Here is a 26,904-nt window from a genome sequence, read left to right on the forward strand (position 1 = left end):
CTGTTGTTCAGAATCTTAGCTGTGGAGGGCAGTGTCACTGGCCCTCATATGTGGGATCCGAACCGGGGCCCTCTGGCATCCCAAGCTAGTTTTTAACCAACGTGCCACTCGGCCGGCTCTAATAATAATTATTTTTAACCAATCCCTTATTGATGGGCATTTGAGTTATTTAAATACATTTTTCTTTGGGTTTATTGTAGCCTGCAGTGATAATCTTTACACATCCGTCTCTGCCTAATTGTAGTATTCCCCGAGGAAAAAAATTCCTAGAAGGGGGCTTGCTGTGTGAAAAAGCATTTTCATTTGAGGTGTGGAGACAGAATGCCACACTGTGCTCCAAACGCACAAGAGGGCCGTTTCATACACCCTCGCCTCCACTGGGTCTGAGGTGAAACACCTGGAGTGAGTTAGAGGAAGGTGAAGGTTTTGGTCTTTTCAGAAAGGGAGGAGGTGAGCTCGTCTTTGGAGAATGGGGTGGGCTGAGAAGAGCAATTGCAAGTGAGGTTCCAGGTGGCAGGACTTAAGTGGGGCCAAACTCACACCACTTTCTGACATGCTCCCACAGGGCTAGGTTTCTCCAACACAGAGCAGAGCAAACAGGCTGAGGAGGGAAGCGCACTAGGGCAGGCGAGAAAACCAAAGGCTCCAGGGAGGTAGAACTGACCTGGGGGCTGGGCTGATAGCCTGGGTGAAGTAGAGAGCATGAAGGCTTAGTGCGAGCATGGGGAGTAGGAAAAACAGTGAGAGATGTGTAAGAAAAGAGCTTGAAATCTTGCAGAGGGAACAGCAGTAAGCTGCATGCTGCAGAGGGTGGGCAACCTGAGCTGCGGCCAATGAGCAGATGAGACCTACAGATTCTAAGTCAAGCTGTCCTGAGGTCCAGAGGACCAGTGGGCTTTCAATGTAAATGTCGCCTCCATTAGAGTTGATGGCAGGAAGACAGCGTGAAGAAATAATCCAGTCCAGGTGATGTACTTACCCAGAACAGTGTTCCCTGAAGTAGGCAGATCTATGAATAACGATTTCCTTAAGATGTCACAGAAAAAAAAATTTTTTTCAAGAATGGCAGGAATTTCTATGGTCAAACAAGCTTGAGAAACATGGAATTAAACACAGATTGAAATGGGCTTATTGTTTTGCAGGACTAAAAAAATTTTAGTGTGTGAATATGAGTGTCTAAGATGGTGAAAGACTATGCAACATTTTGCAGACCTACCTGATCAAAGAATCCTTTTTCACAAAGAGTATTTTGGAACTAGTGTCCTGGAGGACATGTTTTAGAAAATGGATTTCTTGAAAGCTGGTGATTGGTCTTGAAAGTGACAGGCGTGGGGAAGGGAAGATAAAAGACAGCAGCAATTTCAGTAGGAAAGAAAAATAATCCCGCTAAAAATGACCGTTACTACCATTTATCAAGTATTTACTATAATGTCAGGTACTTTTCATATATCGCCTCATTGAATTTTCACAGCAGCTCTGTGAAGTAGCTGGTATTCCCACTTTTTTTGCATGTGAAGCTCAGAGAAGGGAAGGGGAGTTCCATGTGAGAGGCAGCATGGGCCTCAAGTGGTGGGTGTAGGGTTTGAAGACCCAGAGGTGACCATAGACATCAAGAAACTGACTCCCACCCCTCCCATCCCATTGGATTTGTGGGGTTTAGGGGGAGTAGAGAGCAGTTGCTCTCTACACAGAGGCAACCAGTGTGTATGTGATGGGGGAGGGTTGGGGTCTGTTGTATTGAGTGAATAGGCCGGGTTCTCTTCTCAATTAGAGGCTATACCTCCTCTTGAAGGGGCCTTTAGAAATGGAGTAGCCATTTGGAGTTCTCACAAGGACGAGGGGCTGCTACTGGCATTTAGTGGGCCAGAATGCCAAATATCTGCATAGTGTGAGAAAATGCTGTGTAATGAGAAATTGTGCCAGCCAAGTGCCAAGAGTGCCCCAGTGAGAAACACGGAGGGCAAGGATGGGGAGGAGTGTCTTTTTGGATAAAGGGGGGAGTTTGCCCATAAACTCTGCGGTTACCAGGATCACAGGGGAAGGCAGCAGATATGGGGGGCTGTGGGCTGGCTGGCAGCATTCAGACAGGGGGAGAGGAAATGCCCGTCCCAGAGCATCACATGTGGATTTTAGGAATGAAGGAGCAGAAAGGAGTTGAGCGTTAGGAGACTCTGAAAGGGAAGGACCAAATTCATTAGAGCTGAGAGGGACAGACTGATTCCCATCTGAACACAGCCACATCCCAAAGGAAGCCTCTGGGGGAGAGGGGGGGGGGATAATGGCCCGAGGGTTCTAATGAAAACAATTTGGCAACCTTAATTATAGCATCCCCCAACCTTCGACTAGAGCTATTCTGCAATTTTAAATATAGTGTTGGCTCCTGAGAAGACTCTCAAATCTTTATTTTTACTGACCCAATTGGCTGTTTTGAAAACCCACTCTGTGAACTCCATAGAAGATAATCATCAAAATATGTTCCTTGAAGTTCCCAAAGAAAGACCTTTTATTCAATTCCTCGAATCTCTCCCCCTTGCTGACTGTGATGGAAGGTTGTGGAAAGGCTAGGGAGTGAATTAACTCCACATTTTTGGTCAACCAAAAGAAAGCTGGAGTCCTTGACCACAGTTGAGTTAGCAGTTGGTTAACAGGCTATTTTCCACCTCCAGAGGGAGACGTGAACCGAGCTCAACCCCCGCAGAGTCAGCAGTCAGGCCTCGCCATGTGCTAATACACGCACCTTCAATCAAACCCTCCACGTGGCTCTGTGGGAGCAGAAGCTAAAAAAAAAAACACACAAAAACAAACAAACGAGTTCCTTTTGTGGCCGCCCTTCTGGTGTTTGAGTTGGATATCATGACCTTAGGTATGAGAGGAACAGAGGCGCTTTCAAATCTCCAGTGGTTGCCACGGCTTCATGAGTCTGAGCTTACAACACTGGCTTCGAAGGCTGTTTGATTTGTTTTTTAAACACACTGCCTGTAATTTGCGTAGAGATGGCTAGATGAAGAGTGGGGCTTGGCTGTGCCTTTGGTAGGTAATTCGTGGGCCTCGCTTCTTTAGTACAGGGACCAGGATGCTCCCTTGTGACAGCTCCAATCCCTGGGGTCTGTGGAACAGGGCAGGCAGAAACTGGCGTATAGAGTCTTAAATATTCGCCACCCAGAGCAGCATGCTGTTCCAAGCTTGTCCTGACCTTGTCTCCAGAAAGGGGCATTCCCATCGACTTCTAGGTCCAAGCATTACCATATTTTTCTCCAATGTCCCTCCCCAAGCTCACTCCCTCCTGTCACAATAGTCTATCCAGAAACAGCAAAATGAAAAAAAAGAAAGAAGAAGAAGAAGAAGAAAAGAGAGAGAGAGAGAGAGAGAGAGAGAGAGCGAGAGAGAGAGAGAGAGAGCGAGAAGGCAACAGAGAATATTTCTGCCTTCCTGGAAACTCAGCCACTCTTCAAACACCCATGGCCTACAGACTTCTCCAACCATTCCAGACACCTGGCAATCCATAATATTTGATACTTAGGTGCTCCTCAATATTCAGCATGTCAGAAGTCCTTAATTATCCATGGAAATTTATGTATGACACAGGGAAGGACCAGCGCCTTATTTTGGAGGTCCATAAAAACACCAGTGGTATTCTAAGGTAATTAGCTGGAACACTAATGAACACCCTGTCCCCCCAGAAAACACAAGAGAGGCCTTTTAGCTTTAGGAGAGGAATATCATATCCCTTGTTCTAGTCCTTCTTCCCCAGATCATTCCTTTCCAGTTCAAACATTAGGCCTCTGTATGTTAGTTTTAAGTCTCTACTGCTCTAAGCCTTTGTATTCTCAATATATCAGCACTCCCCAACACTCCATAGCCCGGGAGAACTGTAAGAATAAACCATACTTAAGCCATATTTTAAGTCATTAATCTTTATTTTTGAATAAAAATGAACCCTTAATCGAAACAGCCAAGTTAACACTTAACTACGGATGTAGGCCTTCTCAAAGGGTCAGTAAACCCATCTATTTTGAACACTCACTGTATGATCAACCCAATGCTGAAGGAAGATTTCCTGACCTTGAGGAGATGAAAACCTGCAAGGAGGCCAGATGTGTAAACAGATGTTAAGCCTGAATGGGTGGAAAAGGCTTTGTCCAGCCCTGTGGCCTCTCTGAGCTGGGTATGTACCACTCTCCAAGGACTCTGTGTGTTTGGATCTTGCTTCAGATCCCTGGACACTTAGGAACCACTAACTAGTCGTCAGGTCACTCACCCTCTCTGAGCTTTGTTAACAAGACAGGTGGGTTCTGTGACTTACAAGTTCCCTTCCTACTTCCTATCTTGGAAAACACTTCAGAAAGCTGGGGTACCCAACACTAAGTCAGATCACCCCAGAAGGCATGGGAAGAGGTAGGTATGGGAGATGGAGAGGGGGAGGACATTTTTTTCCTGTCTCAACCCCACTTGGCCCAGTGCAAGGGGGGGAGTACAAAATCCTGTCTAACCAATCATCTTCTAATCAATCATAGGCTCTGTATCCCGAAGCCAGGCTTTTCTGAGTTCCTTATATCTCTTTCTTCCTCCGTGCTCTGACCCTGAACAATCTTGGGGTAATGTGGACATAATGAGCCTGTGCTTGCAAAGGGCTTGGCTTATAAAAGCCTTACAAATGCTTTGGATTGTGTTCTCATTAAAATGAACAAGGCGAAAGTGGAGAGTTGCTATAGCATTCCAGGCATAGGTAAGTTAGGGGTCCCCAAAGTCCATGGCTCAGCCCTGGTGAACAGGAAGTCCAAAGGATTAGAAAGAGAAGAGAACTCTTCGGGGATTGGGGAGGGCTGTGAGTTATGGAGCTGAAATGTCAGCAAAACGAATAAGGCCAAATACTTGTGAATCCCTCGTCTAGAGAGAGCCGAGATCCGTGCTGGCGGCTGTCATTTCTCTTCCCTTGGGCTGCTCCGCAAAGTACCGGAACCGGGTCTTGATTAATTCCCACTTGCTAATGATTGCCAATTTGGGGGGCTCTCGATGGGGCGGCAAAGTTATGACAAAGCTGTGTGCTTTTTGTGGGGATGTTTGCTGAAGGTCGGTGTCAGCCTTGCTTGATTTAAGTCTTCCCAGATTCCCTGCAAAGGCTATAAACAGTGAAGTGATGAAATGAGCCCTGGAGCCAGAACAGGGAGGAGCCCCAATCACGAGGGAGGGCAGGGAAGCACCGTCAAGGGGTGGAGAGAAAAGAGAATTACTGGCAGGAAGGCCTCGAGGATGTTTCTGCTCCAATGAGTGGAAGGAATACCTCCCGGAGGGGTTGGGCTGGTGGTAAGTCCAACATCCCGCAGCGTGGTTCTGGCTGAGATCATCTGCGGATGAGAAGGCCTGGCTGGTAGGGTGAGGTTTGGGTCACACAGAGCACAGAACACACCAAGGAATCCAAGTCGGCCTTGCCTGAGGCACCAGTTTATGGGAATAGGGTGGTAATCCTGGTAACCTGCCAGGCAAAGTTATCCTGTAAACTGTTGGCAGATTGATGATGAGATGGCAGCCTCAGACATAAAGCAGGGCTGAAAAGGCTGGTTTCTTAGGACACATGTAAAGGGACCAATGGTGCTCACCATGTCAGCCTTCCTTCTGCCACTGTACGTACCCCCCTCCAAAGTGCATACATACACATGCACACACGAGAAAACTCTAGCTCTAGGAGGTAGAGGATACCTGGACTCTTAATGTGAAGAGGCAAGCTCAACCAGGATTTAGGAGGCTTTGCCACTAACTGGTTCTGTGACTTTAGCCAGACATTAAACGTTAGCACCCCGCTCCCCCAACTCAACTTCCTCACCTGTAAAGCTGGGAGAATAATTTCCCACCCTACAACGATCTATCAGGCTAGTTGTAGAGATTAAATGGGATAATGGATGCGGACCCAGGTCTCCGCTCTTCCCACAAATGAACTCAGAATCTCTGACGGCGGGCTGTTGACTTTGGGCTCTTGACCAAGTTCCCCAATGATTCCATATGCAGGCATAGACCCACTTCTGGAAAGCACTATACAAAATCATTCATAGAGTCATTTGAAATTGTGTTTGTTGAGCATTTCTCTGTGCCAATCATTGTGCCAAGGGCTTTGGATAAAACAAACAAAACAGACACATTCCCTGTCCTCAGATCTTTAACACTGGGTAAGAGAGCTGTTGAATAAATAACAAAAGATGTATTGCATTCTGCACAGGGAATATGCAGAGCACATAGATGTATATATAACATGGGACTCACTCCATTCTGGGAGCTCCAGGAAGACTGCTGAAGAAATGACATATGAGCCATGACCTGGACAAAAGCAGAGGGCTTTCATGACGACAGTTGGCATCTATAATTTGGAGTCACCCACATTCCCTCCACAGTCCCTCTGCTACTGAGCTCATTCAGGGCTGCCTTCACTTACAGAGTGTTCCTTGCCCACCCTTCCTTTTGGCTGCAGCATTGACCACAATAGTCACAGCAGTTGGGAAATGAGGTCACAGGTGCTACTCAGGCTGCTTCCAGGTCTTTGTCGGAGCCCCTGGGGGTCCATCGCCCTCTCAGCTGTTGGGCCGGCCTCCTTCATTTCTAGTCTTTTATTATTATTATTATTATTGGGGAACAGCCATGGTCATTGGTTACACATTGCTTTCATGCTACAATGGCATAGTTGACTCTTTTAAGGAGGGCGCAGCTCACAGTGGCCCATGCGGGAATTGAACCAGCAACCTTGGTGCTATCAGCACAATGCTCTAACCAACTGAGCTAACCGGTCACCCCTTTACTCAGTTTCTTGTAATAGCATTTGTAGAACTTGTTCATTATTGCTTTGAGGAGGTGGTAGGTATAGTAGCAGATTTCTGAGTTCAAATCTCAGCTTCACCACACATTCTGGGTGCTGCTCAGCACCACTCCTAACTTCTCTACACCTCAGTCTTTTTATCCCTGAAAGTGATACTTTATTGTATTTTATTTATATTACTTATTTATTTTAAAAATTAGTTTCAGGTGAACAACACAGTGCAATAGTTACACTTTTTACCCCTCAAAGTGACAACTCCCTTTCCCCAATCCGCCGCCCCACCCCCCACCCCATATCATACATATCTATTACAATTCCATTGACTCTGCTCCCACACTCTACTCCACATCCCGTAACTATATGTATATTCAATTATAGTTGACATACATTATTATACAACATCAGCTTCAGAAATACAGTGCGGTGATCAAGCATCTACACCATCTATGAAGTAGTCTCCCTAACAAGACATGTGACCATCTGACACCCTACAAAACATTTACAACATTATTAATTATATTCCCCAAACTGTCTTTCATGTCCCTGTGGCAATATTGTAGTTACGTATTTATGCTGTCTAATCCCTTCCCCTTCTCCCTCATCCCTACCCCCTCCCAACTAGCAATGATCCGTTTTTCCTTTATATCTCTGAGACTATTTCTGTTTACTTTGCTCGCTCACTCAGTTTTTCAGATTCCACATATAAGTGAGATCATATGGTATTTGTCTTTCTCAGTCTGACTTATTTCACTTAACATAATGTTCTCTAGGTCCATCCATATCGTTGCAAATGGTAAGATGAAAGTGATACTTTAGACTGTAAAGCTTATATGGTTGTTGTGAAGATGGCCTCGGGGCAGGACCCAGCCCTTCATGACATTATAAAAAGGAATAAAGGAAAACAAAACTTGGAGCTTGTACTTCTAGTGTTACTGGCTTAAAATATCCTGGGACTATAAGTACGAAACTACAAGCAAACTGCCAAATGCATAGCTAAAGTTTAAAGAAAACGGGAAATCCCCAAGGACCAAGCAAAAAAAAAAGAAATGCAAATTAGCAGCTGAATCTGAATGGGTCAACAAATACTGAAGCTGATGTCAAGAGCCTAGAGTGGGGTGGGGGTGGGGGGAACGGGACTAGGCTGTGAGTGCCACAAGCTGGGACAGCTGAAGTGAAAGACCCCAGCATAAAGCCCCAACCCTAGAAGGGCGCTGCCCCAGGCCCTGCCACATTGCGTCACCCTGGAACAGCAATTCTGGTTGGGTTTTTTGGCTCCAGTCTTTTCTGATTGGTCACAGTCTTCCTATGGATTGGTCCGTGCTCATACCTGTGGTGGAAGATTTTTTTAATCTCAGCCCAGCTAGTCTGCTCCTTGAAAAAAAGGGGAGCAGGTGCAAGAGGCCAGCGGGGAAATCCACCCGCTTGGGTTACCATGTGTCAGGGAGTGGAAGGATGCTGCGCTGGATCAAGCAACCAGCTCTTATATCTTCTTACCCCACTGCACGGAGTTTGAGCAAGGCCCATGCAGAGTAGACGGCCGAGCTAACCTGTGTGTCTTTTCCGGCTTGTGGGCGATCATGAAATCTCCTTACCCAGAGGTGCTGGCTCGTCCCAGTTCCTCAGTCACTTACTTGATTCTTACCTCTGACCCCCTTTTTTCTGTTTACCATCAAGTCACCTGGAGCTCAAGTGGGCTAAATTGGACCAGGGGCGGGAGTGAGGGGAGGCACAGGGTATGAAGACTGTTAATGAATGGGGCAGCTGGAGAGGGGTGAGTGTGACTCGGGGTCCCCGCCTGGCTTCTGACGGCACTTGGCTCCATTACAGTGAGGTCGGCCGGCGGTGACGGAGATGCGTTGTGTGTTTCAGAAGAGGAGCTGGCTGGCGACGAGGATATGCCGTCCTTCCCCTGCTCACAGAAGGGTAAGGGCTCTGGGGGCTGCCCTTTGATCTCCTCTCTGGGCTGAGACCCCCCTCCTTTGTCCCATCCTCAGGCTGATGGCTTGTCTCTTTACATGGCTTCAAAATCCTGGCTGTCCTTTCCCCACCACTTCCTGGAAGGTAAAGAGACAATCGCACGGGCCTGGGCTAGGCGGTACGATGAAATCAGTTTGACACAAGTGCCGTCTGTCTCCAGGGCTCCTCATGAGGCCTGTCAGGGACCTCTGCCATCTCCCCTAGGGCCTGTCTTCTACCTGGCCCAGAACTGTCCCCTTCATTATATCCCATGCCAGCCAAGCGGCCTATCCTTCTCAGACCCACAGGACCCAGCTTGGCATTTGGTTAACCTGAATTGTTAGTTGGAGTAGGGCTCCTTGGTGGGTTTCAGTATAGATTGGAGCAGCTGTTCTCACCCTTGGCTGTACATTGCCATCACCCAAGGATGCCTGAGACCAACTCTCAGAAATTCTGATGTCTTCTGATCTGGAGGGGGAAAGGGGTGGCAGGACTTTTAGACATTCCCGGTCTTCATCATGTGCAGCTGAATTTGAACTCACCTGAGACATTTCACAGCTGGGAGCATCACTGCGTTCCCACTGGGCATGGGCCACCTGCCAGAGCAGCCAGGAACCCTTAGCTTCCTCCTTCCTCGGTACCAGGGACTAATTGGTGGACTGGAACCATTTGTTTGCTTTCCAGGAGAACTGCTGGTTATCTGTGAAGTTTGGGGACTGGTGACCAACCTTCCGGTTTGCCTGGGATTGAGAGGTCTCTCAGGGTGTGTGACTTTCAGTCTTGGCAAACCATCATGGCTTGCCCCATTATTGAGAAGTTCCCATGACAGGAGACTTTCAAGTGCTGAAACCAGGAAAGTCCTGGTCCAACCAGGGCGAGTTGGTCGCGCCATGGTGAAACGAGGCTGGCTGCCCCACGGTGTAGATCCTCAGGAAGGCCAATGTGTCAGGAAAAAGTGTTTCCTCACTGCCCAGGCTGAATAATGATGCTATAGAGAGAATGATGGTAGTGATGGGGCGATCTTTGAAGATGCTGATTCCGGTCTCTTTCTAAAGGCTCTAGGACCTAAAGGAAAGGCCGTGAGATAGGTAAAGAATGAAGATCGAGAGCATGAAATGTGATGAGACAGGCCAGAGCAGGAGCCTGGAACTGACCCGTTAGCAGCAACCTCGGCCACTGGCCTAAGCCACTGTCCTTTTGTCCCTCCACAGGCCGGCTGGGGCCCCGCTGCAGCCGCTGCCAGAAGAACCTGTCTTTGCACACATCCGTGCGGATCCTTTACCTCTTCCTGGCCCTGCTCCTGGTGGCGGTGGCCGTGCTGGCCTCTCTGGGTGAGTGCAGCATGTGGCTCGCTCAGGGCTTGCCCCCACCCTCACCTGGGATGCAGGGAAGCTTCTGATCAGGGGTCCTGCACCAAAGCCCTCCACAAAGACACACATCTCTGCACCAGGGCCCAGAACCAGCATCTTTCTGGCCAGGGATTCTCAGTGCCTGATTCAAACTGCGAAGACTGGCTCCTTATTTCTGGTCAATAATTGGCCGAGTGGCACTGAGTGAGGCGCATCCCCTCTCAGGACCTCCTTTTTCCTATGGTAAAATGAGAGGGTAGAACTAGATTGGGGTCTCAGTTTCAGCTCTGTGTTAGAATCACCTGGGAGCTTTAAAAAATATTGATGCCTGGGTCTCGCCCTGGATAATGGAATTAATTCAGTGTTTTTAAGCTCTCCAGGTGATTCTGCTGTACATCCAGGGTTGAGGTCACTGGATCGGGTAATTCCCAAGCACTTTCCATGGTCTTTGTGACTGTTTCTTAAGATGAGGTTGATTGCCTGCTTGCATCAGTATCACCCCCAGTATTTATTAAAATGCAGGTTCCTGGGTTTCACCCAGATCTACTAAATCAGAGTCCTGCAGATGAGGCCCAGGGATCTGAAGTTTGGTGGTTTGTATGAGTGGTAGCTGACCTAGGTGATGACATACTACCAGGTTCAGGTAACTTCTGCCTTCTGGATGCTAACAGTTTATGGTAAACAGATTATGAAAACAAATTTGACAGCTTATCACTGCAATTCCATTCCATTCTTAGCTTCAGATTTTAAAAATCCAGCCTTCTTTCCTAAGGGAACCAGGAGGTTTGTTTGCCCCCATGGACTAGATATTAGAGACAAGGTCAGGACTAGGGTGAGACAAGCAAGGCAAGGAGGGTGCCTCACTCTGGATGCTGACCCTTAAAAGGGGGCGCCTGATTCTGGCCCTGATTAGAGATGCAGTAAGTCCTCACTTTACCATAAATTAATTGATATATAAGAGTTAAGTTTTTACAGCATCTCTGGTCACAAAAATATCACCACACTTCTAAATAAAGACCCCAAACACTTCTAATATTAAACATTGAAATAAATGTGGGCTATACATACATTTAAGAAAGGTGAATAAAAACAAATGAGAGAATGATTTTCCCACCCTCTTATTCCAGTTCAGGATCATGGGTGGCCAGAGCCTTTCCCAGCAGCTCAGGGTGCAAAGCGGGCACCCACCCTGGACAGGACGCCCTTCCATCGCAGGCTGCATCACCCACACTCACACTCGCTCAGACTGGGACAATTCAGACACCCCAGTTCACCTCAAAGGCACATCTTTGATCTTTGGCATGTGGGAGGAAATCTGAGTCCCCAGAGAAAAGTCACTCAGACATGGGGAGAACTTGCAAACCCCACACAGTGGGGGCCCTGCCAGGAATCGATTTTTTTTTTCTCTCATCAACATTATAACTAACCGATATTGAATGAAACAACATTATCTGAGGACCTGTTTTATTCAGTAACCAGCTTCCTGGGCTTGAAGATAAGAGGCCAGTATATTGATTTGAATAAACACTCTCATCATCTTCCCGTAATCTCAAAGACATTAATTAAATTCAACACAAGCCAAGCACCTACTATGTACCAGGTTTTGGGAACACTGAGATGAGTCCGTTGCCTTTCATCATCTAAGGGAGGGGTTCCCAATCTTGTCTGCACACCAGAATTCCTCAGAGAGCATTTAAAAATACTAGTGTCAGGGCCTTCCCTCTCCACATGGACGAAACTGGAATCCCTGGGTAGGGTCCTGGCTTTAATCGATTATGATTATGATTATGATATAATGTGCAGCCAGGTTTGAGGACCACTGATTCCTAGAACTTTCAAGCCCCTCACCCCCGTTCAGTTCCACCTCCCTCTGCTCAATCACTTCACAGAGTTTGTCCTCTCAGACAGCGGCCAAAATCCTGGGCCAGGAGGGGAGAGCTGCAGCCCCACCATTCAGAGGCTGCAGACTGGCGGCTGGAGAACTTCTAAAGGCTCCCAGGCAGCCCTTTCAGGGCCTCAGCTCCTAGCACCTGCGGGACCATTAATAAAGCTCCAGTAGCCACAAACGTGAGCCCAGAGAAGAGTATAGGTAGGCACCGAAGCACTTCAGAGGGGGCAGATAGTTACGAGCGTGCCCTCCGTGTGCCAGGTGCTGTCACATATATGATATCCATGAGCCATCACAACAAGCTCCAACGTGGGAAGCCAGCCCCAGTGCACCTACGAGGAAGCAGGTCTGGGAAGGGGGAATGATTTGCCCTAAGATCTAGAGTGAATGGGCAGAGGATCATAAGAATTGGAGATGAGTATGTTTGGGGCATCAAGGGAGAACTGTAGGGTTTCCTTTTATGTTGTCGCTTCCAGCCTGGGTATCCCAAGTCCCTAGGACCGTGCTGGCACCGTCCTGGCCTGGTTGGTAGGCGCTCAATGATATTTGTCAGATGAATGACTAGGGCATTTGTGAGCATATATGCAAATAGTCCTCGTCCTGCTTGACAATCAGCTGTGGCCAAAGTCCAGGGGTTGGGCAATGTCAGTCTTCCTCTTAGTGGACATGGGACATCCGCTTTTCATATAATTGAGTCTAGTTTTTGCATGTGTCCTCTAGGCCAAGAACTATACTAGGCACTGGGCGTATACTGCTTAATAAAACATAGGCCTTGTCTTCATGGCACTTATAACCTAGAGCAGGATTTGGCAAACGTTTTCTGTAAAGGACTAGATGATAACTACAGAGGATGCTCAAAAAAGGTATACATATTTTAAGAAAGGAAAAAACTGCTTTAAAACTGTAATACTCAATATATACCAATAATAAAAGATGAAGACAAGTCAGGTGTATACATGTTTTTGGCACCCCCTCCCGGTATTTTAGGATTTCTGGGCTACATGTGGTCTTTGTGAAAACCAAACTCTGTCATTGGAGAACAAAAGCAGCCAGAGACAATATGTAAATGAATGGGGGTGGCTATGTTCCAATACAACAGACATGGGCCTGGGTTTAACCTACAAATCCTAATTTGCCAGCCCCTGATCTAGAGTAGTAGTAACCTATGAACTTTTTTGACTGTGCACCCCATCAGTAAAAAATTGATTTAAAATGCATAAAAAAATCAGATGGATTGATGGACAGATAGAAAGATAAAGTGGACAGATGTATAAGAAAATAAAGCAAAATGTTAATTATAGATTCGAAGCAGCAAATACATGGATATTCACAGTACACAGTCTTTTGATTATTCTGTTTGTTTGAAAATGTTTATAATTAAATGTTGGGAAAGAAAAAATTGATAGGCTCACACCTCCAAAATATACCTATTTATTTATAAATTATTACTATATAGTAAATACCATAAAACCCAATTTTTGAAGGATAAAAACATGAGGTCTAAACAGTAAGGAAGATGGCTAAACAAATTAATATATAATCACAAATCATGACATGTGCAATGACGAAATGAACAGGGTGAATTATTTGAATGAGCCCTTGGCTGTTGGCTTGGAGGTAGATTTTATAAATCATGAGAATAGGAGTCAAAGTCATTCAACCCTCTGCATCTCTGTTCCTCCATCTATATATACAAGGGATCTTAAAAATTGGTGGGAGGATCAAATGGAATAATGAATACTATGACCTGTAAAGTGCTAGTTTAATATAACGGCATTATAATTGTCCCCAGGCTCTCTCCACAGGTAATTGTTACTAATTAGATCTCGAAGGCTCTGACCTATACAAATGTTAATTAAAGCCCAGAGATTCCAAAAAATTTGGAACCTAGCATTTTGGAGCTGATAAGAAACTTAGAAGTCATCTAGCTTCGCATTTTCATTTTACAGATAATTCACTAGAGCTCCAGAAATGTTCATTGACTTGCCTGAAGTCACCCAACATATTCGAGGCGAATCTGGACTGGAAGTTGCATTACCCAACTCTCTTGGTGTGGCTAATTCCATTCCCACACTTGACCTTCATTGGATCTCTGGGAAATACCTTGTCAACTCTCCATCCAATCTGTGCGTTCCTCTCATTACCAGGCTCAGTCAGGTGCCCGCTGGAGAAAGCCAGGAATATGTTGCTGCCCAGATGAGCTCTAACCACTGGCTAGCACTGACCCTTCAGTAGGGTGTGAGATTGCCTGTGCAATGTAAACTGTTATAGTATATAACTTTTCCAGGGGGTGATTCGCCAATATGTAGCAAAGGCTTCAAAAATGTTAATGCCCTTTCACCCATTCATTCTACTTCTAGCAATTTCTCCTAAGAGAATAACCATATACACACAACCATCATATACAAGGATTATTTCTAGGATCAAGAGTTACTCATATTTACATATCAAATTTCATTTGTATGCTCAGAAGAGCAGGCACTTTAAGGGGATTTTTATATAATTGCTGAATCCTTTACATAGGTTATGTTACAGACATTAAAGTAATGATTTTAAAAAGATTTAAGCCTCAGTGGGAAAATGTCCATGGCATGATACCAATAAAGCAAAATGAAAAAAAAAATTCAGAACATCCAAATTTTCTGTTGTTGTTTTCTAAAAAGGTATATATCTATGTAGCTATAGAATGGTTGTGGAGATAAGATTATAAGAGATTCTTGAAGATGTTGATAGCAGTTATCTCTCAGTGGTAGGATTAAGAATAATTTAAATTTTCTTTTTATATATTTTTTCCTAATTTTCCCTATTTATCCTGTGGTCATGTCCTAGTTCTAAAACCTGCTGGGGGGATTATATATATATATATATATATATATATATATATATATATATATATATATATATATACATATATATACATATGTATCATATGTATTATACATTATAATATATAATACATATGATATATATAAAGAGATATAAATGTCTATCTATGTCTATAGATAGATACAGTTATATAAATATGTATTTTAAGGGCTATGTGGCAAACTCTAGCCGTAAGAAAAATCTTCCCTCACCACCATTGGGAAGCCCCGTAGAAGAAGGGTGAATGGCTTTGGTTGCAGAAGGGCTGATAAAAATGCCTTTCTCTGAGCTAACTCCTGCCCCAGTTTCTCATCTGTGTTTGCCCTCCAGTTTTCAGGAAAGTGGACTCTCTCTCAGAAGACATCTCCCAGGCTCAGGTCATTTATGACAAAAAGCTTGTGTCTATGCAGGAAAATCTCCAGGGACTGGGTAAGTGTTCAGCGTCCAGATATGCTAATGACTATGAAGAAAGACCAATATTAATTGGGGTGGGGTGAGGGTTCCCCCGCCATGCCATATGCTCTCTCTGGTGCTCTGGAGCAGGGCAGCCTTCACCAACCTTCTAGGCACAAGGGAAGGACAACCATGGCTCCCTGCCTTCCTGTCCAGCTGGAAAACCATCCATCCAAAGAGGGCTGCCACCCTGCAATGCACCCAGGACTGGGCCCGGGGGTTCTGTGTGCAGTACAGATCGAGCCAGATCCTACAGGTAGAGAAGAAAGCCAAAGATGGTCCACTCCCCAGATATCCTCAAATATCTGAAACTATTTTTAAGGCCTTCCAAAGGAAAGGCAGCCCTTTCCTCATCACTGCTTTCAAGTGTGCACAATTCGTGATGCTCTTTATCCCTTGCTTTAACAAGGGACATTCTCATGCTGAGAATGAGACAGAAGGAGCCATAATAGAAGGTATTAGAGGTGGTCTGCTCTGAGGGAAAGAGAAAGTCCCATTCTACCACTAAGTAACTGAGTGATATTTGGCACGTCACTTCTCTGTGCCCCATTTTTCATCAGTCCCAGGAGAAAAATCCCTGCAACCTCTTCTCCACAAGATTGCTGTGAGGGGATCAAATAAGAAAACAAATATAAAAATACTTGGAGAAATTTTAAAATAAAATATAAATGGGAGGTTCTTGGCAACCTCAGAAAAGCTAAGAAGATATATTTTCTAGAATGTGGTGGTCAGATGGAACATATATCCTATAGCCTACATTTCAGGTCAGAGTAAAGACATTTGATAAAAGTAAGACTTCATAGAGATGGCCAGGCTTTTCCAAAAAGGATTTCATAGCAGGACTTAGGAAAGGAAGAGAGACCAGGAAGCCACTTGCCCAATATACTCTGAAATAGTTAATTTAACGAAGCAACCTTTGTCCCCTGATCCTTCAGCAACTCAAAATATTCTCCTTTTCTCCTGAAGATCTGAAAGTCCCGCACAACTGCTCTTTCTGCCATGAGGCTGGGCAGCTAGGCCAAGAGATCAGAAAACTGCAGGAGGAGCTGGAGGGAATTCAGAAGATGCTTCTGGCTCAGGAGGTCCAGCTGGACCAGACCTCTCAGACGCATGAACTGCTCTCCACCACCAGCAGTCAAATCTCCCAGGAGATGGGCAATTGTTCCTTCTCCATTCACCAGGTCAACCAGTCTCTGGGGATCTTCCTGACCCAGGTGAGAGGCTGGCAGGCCACCACGTCCGGCCTGGACCTCTCTCTGAAGGACCTCACCCAGGATTGCTACGACGTCAAGGCTGCAGTGCACCAGATCAACTTCACCGTTGGGCAGACTTCAGAGTGGATCCACGGGATCCGGCGGAAGACAGACGAGGAGACCCTGACCCTCCAGAAGATGGTCACTGACTGGCAGAACTACACCCGGCTCTTCAGTGGCCTGCGCTCCACCTCGGCCAAGACGGGAGAAGTGGTCAAGAGCATCCAGGCCACCCTGGGGGCCTCGTCGCAGCGCATCAGCCAGAACTCCGAGAGCATGCATGACCTGGTGATGCAGGTCATGGGCTTACAGCTGCAGCTGGATAACATCTCGTCCTTCCTGGATGACCATGAGGAGAACATGCACGACCTGCAGTATCACACCCGCTATGCCCAGAACCGCACGGTGGAGAGGTTCGAGACGCTGGAAGGACGTATGGCTTCTCACGAGATCGAGATTGGCACCATCTTCACCAACATCAATGCCACCGACAACCACGTGCACAGCATGCTCAAGTACCTGGATGACGTGCGGCTCTCCTGCACACTGGGCTTCCACACCCACGCTGAGGAGCTCTACTACCTGAACAAGTCCGTCTCCCTCATGCTGGGCACCACAGACCTGCTCCGGGAGCGATTCAGCCTGCTCAGTGCCCGCCTGGACTTCAACGTCCGTAACCTGTCCATGATCGTGGAGGAGATGAAGGCCGTGGATACGCAACATGGAGAAATCCTTCGCAACGTCACCATCTTGCGAGGTGAGAGCCAGATTCAGGCCGGGCTGCTGCAAAGCTCCTAGAAAGCCTTGATCTTCCTGCCAGACCCATTTTTACCTGGTTTTAGGCAAAAATCCTAGCAGGCTAATACAATCCTGTTGCAAATGCCTAGGGCAACTGGCAGCTTTAACACACTTGCAAACCTCTTTTGTAAAGGTGTTGTGGCTCTTAACTTTGCCTGTCATACAAAACTGGATTTTTATATATGGGTTTGTTTAGTTGGCTCCACAGAGAGGAATAGGCAGACCCCGTCTTTTGGAAACTCTGTCTCCTCTTGTTTTCGCCCTTCCCACCTAAGCTCTCAGTCATCTGCCCTTCAGATGCCCATCATTCTCATGTTCTCTTCTTCTCCCCTCTCACCCCTGCATTAGTCAGGGCTCTCTAGAGAGAGAGAGATTATAAGGCATTAGCTCATATGATTAAGTAGGCTGGCAAATCTAAAATCTACATGGCCTTTGTCCCAGTCAAGTCTGAAGGCTGGAAACTGCTGTAGAGCCAGGAAGAGAGGATGTGTCAGTCTGAAGGCCATCGGGAAGAATTCTTTCTTACTTGGGGGAGAGACAGCCTTTCATTCTATTCAGGCCTTCAACTGATTGAACGGGGCCCACCCGCACAGGGGAGCACAATCTGCTTTACTCAGTATTGATTTACATGTTCCCCAGAAATACCCAGAATAACGTTTCGCCAAATATCTGGCCACCCCACAGCCCAGTCAAGTTGACATAAAATTAACCATCACGAGGCCACCTGCCGAGCTGAAAGACTTGGCACTCATACACATCTCCTTAAATCATCCTTAATCCTCAAATGAAGACAATAACAAGGCCATAAATCCACCTAACGTACATGATGTGACTGTCCGGTGTACAACCTAAAACACACTAACTCCTTCCCCAGAAGAGGAGATAAAGTCCTTTGGTGATGTTTGCTCTTCTCCTTGATAGCCCATAACTGAAATACTATGATATAAAGTTAACAATATCTAAATACTGTGATATAAAATCAATACATTTTATATTTTACGTTACATGATATGGAGATAAGAGAGGGAAGAAACAAAGATATTATATATTAATATATATGTATTAATAACTATAAGAAGGAAACACTCTTGATAGGCACAGTCCTCATTTCTGTCACTGGTCACATGTTCATAGCTGGTATTTATAACCACCTTCTTCCACCACCCATTCCATATTCTCTTTGCCCTCAGCAAGCAACTCAGCTGGTTGTGATTCTTTACCTGGTGGGGTGACTCAAACCTTCATTCCTAAAGAGCTGTTAGTGGTCCTGTCTGGATCGGATGGTTGTCGTTTCCCATTGGCCTTAATCACAGGGCATGGTAATATTAAGAAGTCCTAAGAGAGCTCCTGTATTCCAGGCATACTTTTCCTTACCTCCAAGGTGGAGGATCAGTCCAATTTCTCCTTGGTAGTCAAGATCCATCACTCCAGTCAGTACAGTAACTTCTTTACCTGTGAATCCAGAGGCACGAGGAGCCCAAAGTGTCTGGGCAGCAGCCTTAACTTTCTCTTCCATGGAATCATTGTTGTATCTCCTGTCAGACACATTCCTCTCTTTGGAGCCAATACCTCTAAGCCAGCAAAGCTTAAGGTTCTGGGAACAAGAAGCAAAACTTTTGCTAGTGGGTCCCTAAGGATAGCAGTGGGTGGTGCCCCTCCCAATTCCACCCCTGATCCCTGGACCCGTGCATCCTAGCTGTCAGAGAAACAGCACCATATATCGGATGCTGACTCAGAGCATATATAACAGCCCTGAAAGTTATTGCCACCGAACTGGCACTGCACCTGAGTCTTCAAAAGGCCATTCCACCCTTCCAACAAGCCAACTGCTTCAAGATGGTGGGGAACATGGCAACACCAGTGAATTCCATGATTGTGGGCCCAGTTGCCCCACCACATTTGCTGTGAAGTGCGTTCCTTGATCAGAAACAATGCTGTGTGGAATCCCATGATGGTGGGTACAATCTGTAAGGACATGGATGGTGTTTTTGGCAGAAGCATTGCATGTAGGGAAGGCATATCCATATCCAGACTGTCTCTTCCAGTAAAAAACAACAACACGACCATGATGGACGTGTTCCAATGTAATCAACCTACCACCAGGTAGCTGGCTGATCCCCCTGGGGAATGGTGCCATATATCAGGGATTCACTGTTAATCTCTGCTGTTGGCAGGTTGGGCACTCAGCAGTGGCCATAGCAGGGTCAGCCTTGATGACTGGAAGTCCATGTTACTGAGACGATGTATAACTTCTATCCCTGCCACCATGGCCACTTTGTTCATGAGCCTGTTGGGTGATGACAATGGGGGCTGGGGAAAAAGGCTGACTGGGATGCATAGGACAGGTCATCCTATCCACTTGATTATTAAAAGTCTCCTGTGCTGAGGCCACCCTTTGGTGAGCATTCACACAGGACACAAATATCTTAACATTTTTTGCCTATTCAGAAAGGACTATCCACATATTCCCCAGATTTCCTTATAATCAGTTTTCCAATCATGTTCTTTCCAAGTCCCTGACCATCTAGCCAAGCCGTTGGCCACAGCCCATGAATTGGATACGGTAAGTCCTCTCTTAACGGCGTCGATAGGTTCTTGGGAATTGCGACTTTTACCAAATCGATGCATAACGAAATGAATTTTACCACATACTAATCGATATAAACAAGAGTTAAGTGCCCGCGGCCTATTTCTAGTCACAAAAAACACCACCAGGCTTCTAAATAAAGACCCAAAAAAAACTCCTAATATTAAACATTGAAAGAAATGTGAGCTGTACATACATTTGAAAAAGATGGATAAGAATAAGTAAGAGAATGATTTTGCCACCCGTTTATTCCAGTGCACAGTCTCTGGTGGTTGGAGACTCCCAGCAGCTCAGGGCACAAGGCGGAACCCACCCAGGATAGGGTGCCCTTCCATCACAGGGTGCGCTCATGCACACCCACGCTCACTCAGACTGGGGCCGTTTAGACACCCCACTCTGACTGGTGGGGCACAGTGGGTCTCCTGGAATCAGTGTCAACTCAGAGCCAGTGTCCAGAAGTGCCTGCAAGCTCTGAGTGTTTCCTCCCCCCTAATACACAGTGACCCTGGTAAACGGCCATAGGTCCCTTTGGGGAAGGCTGGGAGAAAGACCAACAGTATAAATATTTGGTAGTGCACTGGAGGCCTTCCAAGGGAACCCAGCCTCTCTTTCATTCAAGGGGTTCTGGGTCTATAAACTGGCTCAAGCCTGAGAATTGATTGAAGGGCCATAATTCTGTTTTTAAGATTCCGATTAGACTTTTTTCACTTGACCTAGAACTTTTCTGCTCATACAGAACAAGTAAGAATTCAGTAGGCTTCCGATCCATTTCAGCTCTAGGAACACCATGATCAGCTAGCTAACACCAAAAGTCTGCGTGTCAGACTATCCTGATTGCTGCTTTGTCCCTGCTGTCCATTCAGGACCCTCGCCCACCCTGCCTTTGGCGGTTGAGTGCCACCACTTGGCCCCTGCCATCCCGGGATCCAGTCACCCCATTGCATGTAGGTTTCCCAGGTCAGTGACTGCAGTTCCCACTGTGAGGTCTGGGCTACAGAGAAGCGTGATCGCAGCGCTCTCCAAGGACACCAGGGCTCCCCTCAGGAATTTATTCCTCACCTTCCAGGTGAAAGGCATGTGCTCTGCACCTTCCCAGGGTGGGTAAGTAGGTCTCAAGTGACAAATCCACCCTAACATTCCAATCTCCCTAAACCTTTAATCCCTTCCTCTACAGTAAACCAAGGCAGGTCTGGCGTTGCAAACTCACCACTGTGGGTCTCCTTTGGCCCACGTTTCAGCCAACCAACCAAACTGTTAGAGTGCTTCCTAACTCCCCAAGATGTGACATTAGGTGCATATCTTCCTCCCTTTGTGCATGTCTGTCTTTGTGTCCAAATTTCCCCTTTTTATAAAGACACCAGTCATACTGGATTAGGAACCACCCCAATGACCGCATTTAAACTTGATTACCTCTGTAAAGACCCTATTTTCAAATAAGGCCATAGTCCCAGGTACTGGGGATTAGGACTTCAGCATATGCATTTTGAGAGGACACAATTCAACCCATAAGAAACACCATTATCTTTTCATTCTAGTCCTTTAGAGCAATATATCCAACAGTTTTTCTCCTAGAAAATGGTTCCAAAGATCCCTAACCGGGGTTCCTTTCCAGGAATTTGTATGGCTACATCCAGGCTCCCTGGACTCTTCCCCAGGAAGTGTGTGTCTTTGTAAGAAGAATATTCAACCTAAAAATATAGCAGCTCTTGGCTCTAGAGAATAGAATAAGTAGCCACTGAGATCTGGCAGTTCCAGAACATATAGTTGACATTGGGGGGGGGGTAACAAACATCTGGGCCCGATTATCCAGGAGGAAAGAGGAAAGCTCCCACTATCCCAGTCAGCTCTGTTCTCTCCATGGAGCTCAGACTTGGAACTAACCTCTCTGATTCTCTTTAACCGTTTAGTTTCAAACCTGTGTTGTCTTCATTTTATATCATTAAGCGTTTCTACTGCCCCAGGCTAATTCTTTCTTTAATCTAGATTGGTGATGCTAGAGGGAGTGACCGGGGACAGGTGGTGTGGATTTTATTTGCCTGCTGTCGTATTTTTGCAACAAATTCAGGTATTGAGTATTTCCTTGGTTCCTGACACCTCCCCACAGTATTTCACCGAAAATATGTACCTGTGTGACCCCTAGGAAACAGTGTTTCAGTGAAGGCATTAGTAGATGGTTCTTATGGTTCATCCTCTAGTAATTTTGTATCTTGGTTGGATTCAACCGAGGAACAAATGAAATATAAAGCTTTCCCATGACAAAGCCCAGTCACATGCTTTGTTTCATCTTAGCCTCACATCTTTGCACAGTGGGCAAGGCAGGCGTTGGTGTCTTTATTTTACAGAAAGACAGTGGGAAAGGTTTAGGAATAAGCTCCGGCTCACACTATAATTTAAAATCCTGACTCCTCGACATGGCTCTGGGATGCGCATGTCTAGTGCCCAGCCAGAAGAGGAGACACAGATAGCATGAGCTTCAGATACCAAAAAGGCGTTTCTGCTCAGTCCTGCTTAGGTGTAGGGTGTGGAGAAGAAGGGGAAGATTTGAGAACCTTCTTCTAGGCCCAACCCAACCGTAGTCATCGGAATTTATAGTTGCTCCTGTCCTAATAATGGCAGCATGCTCATCGAAGGACCTCGTCTTAGCTGGAGAGTAAAGTGGGACCTCTGTTTGAGCTACATCTGACTCTTAGTTCAACCTCTGCACATTTGTGTATATATTTTTTTATTGGCCAACATTCCTCTTTGTTGTTAAATCACCGCATGTAAAATCTCTCACATCTGAAAAAAATTTTTAAGGACAAAATGTTTATGCCTTCCTCCAGGACCTCGCCACTCATTTATTCGTGCATAGACAGGTGTTGACAGGCTCTGATGCTGGAGCTGGCAATGAAGCCTCCCTGTGGCCGGAGCTGAGCTGTTCTCTAGTATAAAGAGAGTGGGGACAGCAATGGCCACAGCCAGCATGGAAGGTGCCAAGTACTGATGACAGGGCTGGGATTCAAGCTGCATGGGAAAGGAGTCTGGCTTCTCACTTGCTCGGGGTTGTTAAGCAGAATCACTTCATCTTTCCAGGCCCGTTTTTTGTTTGCTTGTTTGCTTGGTCATTTGTTCGCTTGTTGCATCTGTAAATGAAGGGATAAGACCAGCTGTTCTCCAAGACCGCTGCCAGCTCTGTGATTAACCCTGAGCTTCCATTTGCTCCACAGAAAACCTGTGGTTTTTTTTCTTCCATCGTGTTTGTGCCTCTCGTAATATCCCTGTCTTCCTACTCCGTAGGGTGATTTCTGTGTCAATGCTAGGGCTGTCTCTTGGGAATTAGAGACAGGAAACCATCCATCTTGGCTTAGGAGCTCAGGTTACCTTGGTTTCCTTATCCTCAAATAAGGACATTGATACCTGTCCTACCTGTATCCCCTGGGGTAGTTGTATGAGTGTTTTTGTAAAATATGAAAGGGTGTCCTAATGTAAAGGATGATTCTGAATCGGATTTGCTTGGGGGTGGGCTCCTTGTCTTACTCAGTACTCAGCAGACTGCCTGGCCCTTGAAAGGTACTCAGGAAACGTTTGCTTGGTGAATGCATACATGAAAGCGTGAACAGAGGGTAGAAGCAGAGGATGGGCAAGAAAGACGAGCTACAGAGGGATCAAATCTGCAGTCTTATTCCCTAAGCACCAGCCTCCATCCTACTCTCACTCCTAAAGTGATCAGGCCTTTCCCCGTTAAAAAGGGAAAACCAGAGAAGGTCGCGTTATTCTGTCGTTTAGGGCAGAGGAGCTTCCTGGGGACGTGGGGGGAATGCCTGTAGTGCAGGATCAGTAGGCTTGCTTGTTGTCGAGCAGCAAAGGTGACTGATGAAAAAGAGGACCATGCAAGCTTCTGCCGGTGTCTGCAGGGAACCTCACCATGACACTCGGGCTGTTTCTGATACGCTCTTACTTTTAGGTGGCCCTGCCACTTTGTCAGCCGTGAATGCCAATGATCGTCTCCCCAGCACCACACATTGTTTCTTTCCTTTTCACCTTTTCTCCTGAATCTAGACCCTGAACTCCAGCCCGGTGAAGCTGCTGAAAGCCCTACTCAGCGTCTCAGCCTGACAGCTGAAGTCTGCCTTTTAGCTTCTTATCCTCTCTGCCCAACAAAGGCCTTGACAGGAAAAGTAGCAAAGGCTACCAGGCTTTCTTCCATGAGTCCCCCTTCTCCCTGGAACTTTGGCCCTTAATCTCTCTCCAAGGCCTTCAGGACGTTGTCTTGGTCTTTTAGCTAATGATTTTGGTTGTCCTTGGTGGGTTAGTCTGTTACAAACTAGTCCATTCTAAGCAGAAGTGGACGTCCATTCGCCATTATTTTTCAATGCTCCTCAGGTGACAGTAGCCAGGATTGAGAGTCCCTGACCCAGGCCAATATTGTCACTGAACAGAGGAGAACCTGAGGTCCAAAGCGGGACAGAGACTTACCCGCTCTTCAGCCACCTAAAGCGTTAATACCAGAGCTGAGACTCAAACCTGGGTCACCCCGAAGTCCAGGCCAGTGTGCCTTCCATGGCACCAGGCCAGTGTCTCGAGAGGCACCCCCTCTGTCTCTATGTCCTTCCACCCTTGTGAGCTGGCCTGTTGCTTTGGGCTATGAGATGGACTGTGGGCCCCTCCTACCCAGGCACCACCCCACCCCTGAGTGGGTAGTGTTGGTGCCCTGAGAGACTTGGCACTTCTGCTCACCCCCAGCCCCTCCCTGTTCCCAGTGCTCACCAGGAGCAGACCACCTACTTGTCCCAGACATGCAGTCAGTTGTGGCTCTACCCTGATGGGCGGAATGGCCTAATTACAGCCTCTGGCTTCCTGAGTAATTATGGTCCTCCCCAGGACTCGAGAGTGTTTTGTTCCCCTCTCCCAACTCCACACCTCAGCCACTGCTGCTCAAGTCGTTTCCTTTGCCTGAAATGTCTCCCCACTGCTCAGAGCAGCACACAGCCCTCCCTTCCTTTGCCCTTTAGCTCTGCTGATACCAAGATATGATTCCGGGCTGTGTCAGGAGTGCCCTGTCCTGGAGAGCGCCTTGGTCAGCCTCTGTCCACACTCCTTCCCCCTAGGCTAACCATTAAAGGACGGTTGTTGACTTCTTCCCCAGCTAGACCCAGGTCCTGCCAGCTCTCCCCTCTCTGACCGCATGACTCATGGCTGGCCCAGGAGGCTTAGTTCACCTGAGGGAGACACCCCTGCCCCGCACTGTGGCGACGCTCCCCTTTCTCTTGGCAGCACCCGGGCAGGTGGCCCTGGCAGGGGTACTGGAGAAAGGGCTAGGAGCTCTGGCCACCGCGTAATGAGGAGCACAGAGAGCAGGGTGGGGAGCATGGGTTTCAGCGCTTCTCAGGCCTGGGTTTGAATCCTGTTTTTGGCCCTTACTGGTTGGTGATCTTGGGCAGGTCGCCACTCTCTGCGCCACGGTTTCTCATCTGTAAAATGGTCAACAATCTCTGTCCAGTGCTGGGGACGTCGTAGAGACTCAGTGGACAGACGTTCCCTGCTCTCATCGCCCTCCCTTCTCCGAGAGAAGGCAGGTCACAGAGACGTTAGCGAGGGAGGCAGGGGCTGAGCATTGCGGGGCTGTCAAAGGCGCGCCAACATGGTGCCGGCTTCATCCACCGGCCCATGACACAGGCAGCAAGGGAGGCCGCCGTCAGCAGCCCCAGAGGAAGCCACCCCGCTTGATGTCCTCAAGGTTACTGCCTGGGACTTCTGTCGTGGTTCTCAGAGATGGGGTCAGCGGTGGCAGCATGGTGGGAGTATGGAGGGGGAGGGAACCCTTTCCTCACTGTCCCCCTTCCACTCATGCTGGGGCTGCAGCTTCTGGGGAAATGAGGTGGACAGTGCGACTCAGGCTTTTGCACAAACCTTCACCCAGAGCATGGGGGCACCCAGCCTCTCCATCCAGGGACGACACTGAGAGCTCCCCCAAAAAGAGGAGCCGAGAGCATGGTAGGGAGAAGCAAGAGAGAGGGTCTTTCTTCTTTGCCGTGTCTCCCTTGCTGTTGACATAGAAACCCTTAGAAATCCTTGCAGCCTGCTGTTGCGCCCCCTCAGGGGCCAAGGAGGAGAGAAAGCCTGATGAAGATGGTGGCATGGGAAGGAATGAGGTCCCAGAGAGAGTTAGGGGGCTCCAGCTGCACCCGGGGTTGGGCAGGGCAGGGCGTCCTTGTCAAGATGAGACTTCTCAGGCTTTGCCTGAGTTGAGGCTGGAGATAGGGTTTGTGGAAGTCACAGAGGTGGTTGTAAGAAGAGACAGTGAAGAACCAGGGAGGTGGGGACAAGCCCTGGGAACCAGTCCTTGGGGCAGGAAGAGGGTGAGCCTAAAGCAGTAGACAGGCCAAGGAGCAGGGACACAGGCAGGAACAAGGGTGGCCGTGGAGCTACAGGGGTCCCAAGGAACCGTCGAGTGCAACTCTCAGTTATAGATGAGTGCAAATGGGCAGGGGCTTGCCGTCGCCCCTCCGTGGCCCTCTGACGCCCGTCCACCCGCACAGCCCCCAGGGCCACTCCATCTCTGAATGGCTCAGTGTTTACCAGCCTCAGTTGGCACGGGTGCCAAGGGCAGAGTTGGGGTGAAGACAGAACTGTGGCTTTGCCAATTCCCAGCAAATCTGCCAGGCTGGCGGGAAGGGGGGCAGTCTTTGTTCGGGCATCTCCCTGTACCCACATTGTTCTGTGTTGTTCTGGCTGCCTTGTTGGGCTCACTGTGACCAAAGGACAGGTCCCGCCTTGGGCGCTGCTCACAGGCCAAGGCAGTGCAACTGCCAGCCGGCCCCACCCCTGCCCCCAGCTAGCCTGATGACAGAGTTCCAGCCTGTGCTCCTGGCAGGCCACGTGAGCTGAGCCCACGCAGGGTCACATCTCCGCTGTGTGTGGGAGGTGGGCGTGGCAGGTGGTGGCAGGGAATGGCCGGAAGGTTTTCATTGGCC

The 26,904-nt window shown here is 47.5% G+C and overlaps 1 protein-coding gene across 2 annotated transcripts in view; it reads left to right on the plus strand.

Annotated features, from left to right (window-relative positions):
• The window catches only part of SCARA3 (scavenger receptor class A member 3), a 38,434-nt gene that overhangs the window by 8,041 nt on the left and 3,489 nt on the right, over positions 1–26,904 (plus strand). For both annotated transcript variants that reach the window (XM_019636205.1, XM_019636206.1), the window contains 4 exons: positions 8,630–8,725; positions 9,970–10,089; positions 15,191–15,289; positions 16,280–17,323. In XM_019636205.1, coding sequence (XP_019491750.1) covers positions 8,630–8,725; positions 9,970–10,089; positions 15,191–15,289; positions 16,280–17,323 — 1,359 coding nt within the window. The remainder of the gene's footprint in view (positions 1–8,629; positions 8,726–9,969; positions 10,090–15,190; positions 15,290–16,279; positions 17,324–26,904) is intronic.

This window comes from Hipposideros armiger, unplaced genomic scaffold (genome assembly GCF_001890085.2).
Source record: "Hipposideros armiger isolate ML-2016 unplaced genomic scaffold, ASM189008v1 scaffold_27, whole genome shotgun sequence".
Classification (NCBI taxonomy): Eukaryota; Metazoa; Chordata; class Mammalia; order Chiroptera; family Hipposideridae; genus Hipposideros; species Hipposideros armiger.